The sequence below is a fragment of the Sinocyclocheilus anshuiensis genome, unplaced genomic scaffold, assembly GCF_001515605.1.
Source record: "Sinocyclocheilus anshuiensis isolate Anshui unplaced genomic scaffold, SAMN03320099.WGS_v1.1 scaffold1814, whole genome shotgun sequence".
Lineage (NCBI taxonomy): Eukaryota > Metazoa > Chordata > Actinopteri > Cypriniformes > Cyprinidae > Sinocyclocheilus > Sinocyclocheilus anshuiensis.
Genome location: NW_015546028.1, coordinates 379,917 through 387,861, shown reverse-complemented (window position 1 = coordinate 387,861; position 7,945 = coordinate 379,917). Strand labels below are relative to the sequence as shown.

The 7,945-nt window shown below is 38.2% G+C and overlaps 1 protein-coding gene across 1 annotated transcript in view; it reads right to left on the bottom strand.

The window, feature by feature from the left end:
- The window catches only part of LOC107698698 (aryl hydrocarbon receptor repressor-like), a gene marked incomplete at its 3' end in the record, with an annotated part of 19,268 nt that extends 11,981 nt beyond the window's left edge, over nucleotides 1-7,287 (bottom strand). The window contains exons 1-3 of the mRNA XM_016499791.1: nucleotides 6,783-7,287; nucleotides 6,496-6,574; nucleotides 5,157-5,341 (exon numbers count right to left, since the gene is read on the bottom strand). Coding sequence (XP_016355277.1) covers nucleotides 5,157-5,341; nucleotides 6,496-6,557 — 247 coding nt within the window. The remainder of the gene's footprint in view (nucleotides 1-5,156; nucleotides 5,342-6,495; nucleotides 6,575-6,782) is intronic.
- Nucleotides 7,288-7,945: the final 658 nt, after the last annotated feature.

Here is a 7,945-nt window from a genome sequence, read left to right as displayed (position 1 = left end):
CACACACACATTCACACACACACACACACACACACACACACACACGCCTCACTCTTCCTATCTTTCCACTGGGCTTTATTTTCCTGGTTTCACACACACTTCAGAGAGAACTAAACTGGATGGAAAGATTAATTTTTGTTTATTAGACTCTCTAAAAAAGGAAAATCCTCCTGATTGTTGGCTGCTTCTGAATATTCACATGTATTTGTTTAGCAGGTGCTTTTATCCAGAGTAACCTTCAAATCAATGTGATTGTTGTGTGTCAGATGATCAGATCGTCACAGATCTCCAAACTCAAAGCTTTTCTAGAGTCGCTGCTGAAGCTCGTGATTCTTCTAATAATCTCCTCCATGTCTGTGGGTCGACGCTTCATTAACTCATTAACAGATCTCATTAACGCTCACATGAAGTCAGTGACGCGATGTTTGCAGGATGATTTTCAGAAGGAAGATAATTCAGCTGACAGTGAAGCTCCGAAGACAAACAAGAGTCTGGACAAATAAATACAACCAGAACCGACGATTACTGGCATATTAAAATACTAAAAACATGATGCAGCCCTGTAAATGACCAACTAACCAGTCAGCAGGTTTAGAGCAGGTTGAAAACAGTGTGTTTGTGGTCAGATATCACTTGACTGGGTGTGACTGAGATGATGAACTCACTCTCACACAGTTTCTGTGCTTCAGTGGGCTGACGACAATCGCATCTGACAGACTCTAACCATGATGTTGGGCCAACAAAGACTTCCACTCCATTACCTTCATGAGCGAACACTCGCTGAACAGACGGTTGAACTTCCCTGTGCTGCAGAGACACAAGCAGCCGATCTGTCCGTATTCTTCTCCCTTGAGGATCTCTTCCTTTCTCTTGCATTGAGAACTATAAATATTCATACTATTCATAATTAAAGGGGTCATGAACTGAGAAACCAAAAGTCCCTTGATCTTTTGACATATAAGAGGTCACTGTACTATAAAAAGTCTAAAAACAGCTTACAGGTGCATCTCAATAAATTAGAATGTCGTGGAAAAGTTCATTTATTTCAGTAATTCAACTCTAATTGTGAAACTCGTGTATTAAATAAATTCAGTGCACACAGACTGAAGTAGTTTAAGTCTTTTCCTTCCGCTCAACTTTCTGTTAACATGCTTGGATAGAGCACTCTGTGAACAGCCAGCTTCTTTGGCAATTAATGTTTGTGGCTTACCCTCCTTGTGAAGGGTGTCAATGATTGTCTTCTGGACAACTGTCAGATCAGCAGTCTTCATTGGCATGATTGTGTAGCCTAGTGAACCAAACTGAGAGACCATTTTGAAGGCTCAGGAAACCTTTGCAGGTGTTTTGAGTTGATTAGCTGATTGGCATGTCACCATATTCTAATTTGTTGAGATAGTGAATTGGTGGGTTTTTGTTAAATGTGAGCCAAAATCATCACAATTAAAAGAACCAAAGACTTAAACTACTTCAGTCTGTGTGCATTGAATTTATTTAATACACGAGTTTCACAATTTGAGTTGAATTACTGAAATAAATGAACTTTTCCACGACATTCTAATTTATTGAGATGCACCTGTATATTGAAGGCTGTCTGCCAAACGACAGCTTGTGGAATGTTCTATTCTATGATGTCATAGTGTGGATAAACCCCGCCCCCGCAGAAGATCAACACCTGCTTCTACATTAAGCCAGGCATACACTGTGCGATTTTCGTCCGATTTTGAGCCCAATTTTGGCTCGTGCAACTCTTTTTTTGAGTCTGGCCTAATTTCAGCTTCGTCGTTTGTGGTGCAGTGTACAGGGGAAACGAGAAGCGATAAGTCTCTCCCGACAGGCCCTCGGACAGACGGATGTGTGTGCTGCAACCAGATTTCACAATCGGTTAGGATTTTAAAACTCCTGTACTGTGAGCCCGGCTTAAAAGACGATGCTGTGCGACTATATTGGATCTGACTGTTTTCATTACGTGATCACTATTGCTTCGTCTCTTCTTACAGATTGTTTGATATGTATGGAGTTATTTATGCGCTTTTAACCTAAATCACAGCAGCGTCCATCTGTGAGGAATGTAGGCTGTCAATCACACACAACTGTTAGCCAATCACAGCAGTGGGCGTTTACTTCCGAGTCTACAATCAGCCACGCCTATTCAGACAGAGCGTTCTGATGAATGACAATAAACTCAACATTAAATCATGGATTAAAAATCAAACATTATTATTAAAAGTCTAGTATGACAATTATTTTTTAACCTAAAAACTACTTATCATATACTTCTATAAATAACATACAAATAACATTCATAACACTTTGGTTTTCTAAAAATAATAATAGGTATGCCATATAATGATATTGTTGGTTATTTTGAGTTGCCATGGTAATTTGACGTGTTTTGTTTGTTGTGGAATCGCGTGGACACGGATGCGCCGCGGTTTCTCTCCACAGATTTGACACATCCTGAACACTCTTCTTGTTCTTCAAACACACAGAGGCCTGCGCTGACGTGCGAGTGACGTCTCCGGTTCCTGTGGCTGATCTGATCTCCTTCCTTCTTCAAGCTCCTGGTTCATGCAGGATCAGCGTTTAGACGCGTCTTGCTCAAGCCGTTTCCTCTCAGGACTGCAGACAGAGTTCATCCTGAAAAACTCTCTCAATTCAGGCCAAAGAGCGTCTGCCATGAAACACAGGCGACTGACAAACGCAGTTAGAGTAAACGAAGTGTACTGCAGTAGGTCTGTGGGTGAGATGATGGACAGAAAGACAATGAGATCCGTCAAAGACTGCATAACGCTGTCTCAGACAGACAGACAGACAGACAGACAGTCAGACAGACAGTCAGACAGTCAGACAGACAGACAGACAGTCAGACAGACCGACCGACCGACAGACAGTCAGACAGACAGACAGACAGACAGACAGACTGAGAGCGTCTATGAGGCCAATCGTGCAACAAGAGTGACGAGAAGGATTTGGGTTCATGCCAGTTTCATTTTCCACACACTACAAGTGAACGCATTAAAGATTTACAGATATAATTTGTGAAGCCTTAAACATTATATTAAATATGTCTGAGTTCCCTGAGGCGTTCTAAGTTCAGTGAAAGTTAAAGTTAAGGTAATGTTTTCCAGAAGCATGGTTATCTAAGTGTTTGCAGTGACAGAACTCGATCGCATGATCACACTGCAAAAGATGATTTTCTTACTTGGATATTTATACTAGAAAACAAGACAAAATACTAAGAATTCTTGAATCAAGATGAATTTTCTTTACAAGTAAAATGACTTAAGATATGTCATATTTTCTGAAAAAATGAATAAAATTATGTTAGTTTTTGCTTGAAACAAGTAAAAATATCTGCCAATGGGCCAAGAAAAATACTCTTGTTTAGCTTTGAATTAAGATTATTTTTCTTACTCCATTGGCAGATATTTTTACTTGTTTTAAGCAAAAGCTTACAAAATGTTGATAATTTTTTCAAAAAACAAGACGTAATATCTTAAGTCATTTTACTTGTCAAGTAAATGCATCTAGATTTAAGAATGTTTAGACATTTATACTAGAAAACTAGACAAAAATACTAAGTAAGAGAATCATTTTTTGCAGTGCAGCCCTGATTGAGTTATTCTGCAAGTGTCCAACAGATGCCTTTTTTGTATATAGCAATATGTTGCAATATCCTGTCTTGTCAAACTTCAAATAAAACAAAATATTACTCATTTATTTATATATACTGATTTTATTCAAATGAAAAAAAAAATTTGGTCCTTAAAATTACCAGATGTTTTTCAACTTAAACTGAGATATTTTTATATCCATGTGGCCCTCCAAGTGTTTTCACACTTTAATACATAAATACACAAATAAATAAATAAATAAATATATATATTTTATCTTAAAACTGTTTTCAGTAACGGTTAGCATTCCTGCAGCTCACACAGTAGATCGTGCTTCAGTTTCCAGTGAACTGCATTGTAAGTCACTTTGGATAAAGGCGCCTGCTAAATGCATAAATGTAAGAGTTTTCCATAAATAACTCATTGAGCGTGTGTTAAACGAGCTTCCGCTGCAGTCGTGTCTCTTACCGTCACATTCTGTTTGTTTCGTAACAGCGGTCACAAGTTCACGGTGCTCAGATCTTGAATCAATGATCAATGTCTCTATATGATCTCTCATCACTACTGCTGTTTCCTAATCACAGCACACCCCATATAATAATGCATGTCACATGTAATCACTTCCATTTCTTTCATTTCTATTTGAGCATCAATATTTCTGAACTATGACCCAGGGTTTTCCAAATCAGTCATTATTTCTTACACTAAATTCTACATCAGTTATTAAATGTCACACAGACACAGAAGCGCTCCTTACAGATGTTTACAGGCTCAACATCCCAGCATTCCCTGCGTCTCACCTCTCACACCCTCTAGTGGTTATGGGAAAACACTTCAACATGAGATGTGTGCATATCAACGAGCATGCTGAAAAAAAGAAATAAATAAAGCGTAATTTTTTTATTTAGTTAAGCAAGCTCGTTTTTTTAAATTCATGCATTTGATGATTTAATGTTTAATTGAAGTGATGATTTATTTAATTTAAAAGAATATGTCTATAAGCTTGTCTTGACAGCTATGTAAGCACTGCACAAACGACAGAGTTTAATTCACTCTGAACATCACAGAGTGAATGACACACACATCCAGGAGCTCAAACCCACAAACCCAAGCTCAGACGACAGTGTGTGTGTGTGTGTGTGTGTGTGTTCATGTGTGTATTAACCAGCACACGGCATTTACAATCACATATGATCCACATCAATCCATCCAGAGATCATCTCTGACCACCATCAAACACTTCAGCCATTTATACATTAACAGATCACTGATAAATCAACAGCAAAAAAAAACATAAAGATCTGAAGTATTTTAGAATATTGGACAATTACTCAACATATTCCAGTTTCAGAGCAAAGGCATATCCCACAATGCTGTTCAAGACATGTCAAAAAGAGCATGATGTTTTTGTCAAATGTGAGCTGAACACTCTTAAAGACATTTGCTGTGCGGTCTGATATAAAGTCTCCTGAAGATCAGTGCAAAAACACACACACACACTCTCACACACACACACACACACACACACACACACACACTCACCGCTGAAGAAGCTCTTGACCCGCAGGTAGCTGACGCTCAGGCGCAGGACAGACAGTTTGTCCAGTTTGGAGATGATCTCGGGGGAGAAGGGCAGCAGGCTGGCCAGTCGCTCCAGCTCAGAGTTCAGACGGTCGCGGTGCCGCTTTGACGGGTTCGATTTTTCCGTCACTGCCGCTGGTTTTCTGCTGGACAAAACAACAGTGTTATGAAGCAACAACGAGCCAGAATCAACACGCCTGACGCATTCACAGAAAACGCCCTTTACTCTGGATTAAACCACATACAGAAGCACAGAGCAACAACATGTACTCTTTACATTTCACACAGCCAATGACAACACTAGAAATACACATCTTTGAGCTGTAATATATTTCTCATAATGTTCAGTGGCACAAATAACAATATTATGTGTGATAATATTATGAATGATAACAGATAAAGAATGATCATTTAATAAAAAGTTAAGACTATAAAATTCACAAGGCCTGAGACAAATTCTTATTCTGCCACAAAATTATGATATTTACAGTGGCTTCTAAAAACAAATGTATACTAATCAATAATTGCCCGGCTTGAGTCGGTGAGGGTTAAAGGTGATATTCAGTCAAATATTCAGTGATGTTCTTCATCTCGCTGCACACTGAACACATTATTTCACTCGGTTCACGAGGCCAAATAAATAAATGAATGAATGAATTTCTCACACCGCACTGAGCCTTGACCCCGAGGACCGGTCACTTTATCTGAGATGAAGAAACTAGCAAACGGCAGCAGGTGCGTCTGACTCTCATTCACATAACAGCAATCAATCAGCTTCACCAGCTCCAGCTTTAGCTCACGACCCGAGCGATCTCTGAACTCTTCAAAAGCAGCTATGAATATATTCAACATCAACAAAAGCCTCATCTCGGGACGGCTATGACTTTACCATGTGATTAAAATCTTCTGAGGTTTTATCAATGTTTCTTTGCTGCGTTCTGGTCTCAATATTGATTTGATCTCTTTTGCAATAATTTCAAACTCAAACAGTTTGACTCACTTTCTCTTATGTTCATCATTAGTGTCACATAAGCGTTTAATGTTTTCATTACGGCATTGTTTTAAACCAAAGAAAAATTATTAGTAGTAGTAGTTGTATTAGTAGTATTGTTGTAGTTGTTGTTTTAAACCATAAAAAAATTATTATCATTATTATTATTATTGTCGATATTGTTAAGGGAAGTGTTTCAGGATGTTCTGATTTAGGAAAACAATCCTTGGTCACTCAGTGAGTTTCTGCTAAACTGCTGATGATCTGAAACACAGAGCTGTTAGTGAATGTAAGATAAAGAGTCTTAACTGTTTCTGGACGGGTTTCCTCCTCTTCCTCCCAGCGTACAGACAGTCTCCAGGAGGAATCATCTTCACCAACAGATGCTCTGAAACACATGCAACAGGCTCCTAACAATAATTCAATGCATTCAGTTTGATATCGATCATTAATCACACTGATTCCATTACACTAGTTTAAATACGGGTAGATACAGAATCAAATGAATGAATAATTGATTCATTCCTAAACGATTATGGTGCTGTTTACAGTCAAAGCAAGCGTCTGTAATCATCAATAAATCAATATGAAAGTACCTGCTGTGTGATGATCGAGCGCAGAATGAGCTGCAGCAGACTCGAGTGTGTGTGTGTGTGTGTGTGTGTGTGTGTGTGTGTTTGCTGTTATATAGTGTGTTTCAGGTGGCGGATTCCACAGAATGACACGCCGAACTCTTCGCACGCGATTCTGAGCCACACACACACACACACACACACACACACACACACACAGAGGGGAGGGATCTCTCTCTCTCTCTCTTCAGAAGCTCATATGATGCCTTTCATGGACAGATGGGTTTTAACGGAAGAAAAGATGAAACGTTTAAACGTCGGATTTCAGGAAGAGCATCAGACTGTAGTAGCTTACGGAGAATCATCTGCTCGTTTATATTTCGCGGTTTAAAGCGGAAATAATTCGAGTGTTGAAGGACAAACCAAACTCTGATCGACGGAAAGCGAGCAGAAATCTTCGGCGCACAAATACGATAATAAAGGACTGAATGTGGTAAATCACGTTTTAACTGTTCTTCTTAAAACTAAAGCACGATTCATTTGATATTTAACTTGTAAATTAAACTTCTTTCTAACTTTATGCTGTTATCTGCGTGTTTTTACACATATGAATATTGTCAATCCAACATTAATTGGACTTTAAAAACCACGAATAACAGCGAGACGTGTGCGTCTCTGAACGCGTTTTGTAAATCGCAAATGTTTGAAAATAAAGGTAACACTTTAAAATAATGCTCCGTTGTTAACAAGTAACTATGCAGGAAGTAATAGGTAGTACTACATTAACACTTAACTTAATACTATTAACTAATAGAGAAGCGAGATTAACTAAGCAGTAAGTAGTAGCACATTTAGGACAAAGGTAGTTCCTTATTAGATATTTGATAATTACTAAATAAAAATATCCTCATTGAGAACTGCTTGCGAACTATGACCAGTTAATAAAGAATAACCAATTAATTACTAATCACAACAGTAACGTCTTAAAATTGAACAATTGGGTTCTGTGTGGAAACCAATTTATGAATATGATATCCCCCAAATAAGTCGGCTACAGATTGAAATTGTGACTACTACTCTTACCAAAGGATGGGTGTTCAAACTTAAACATAGAATAATAATAAAAATGAAAATTAATTTAAAAATGGTTAATAATTAAGAAGTGATGATGACAAGCTCATGATTGA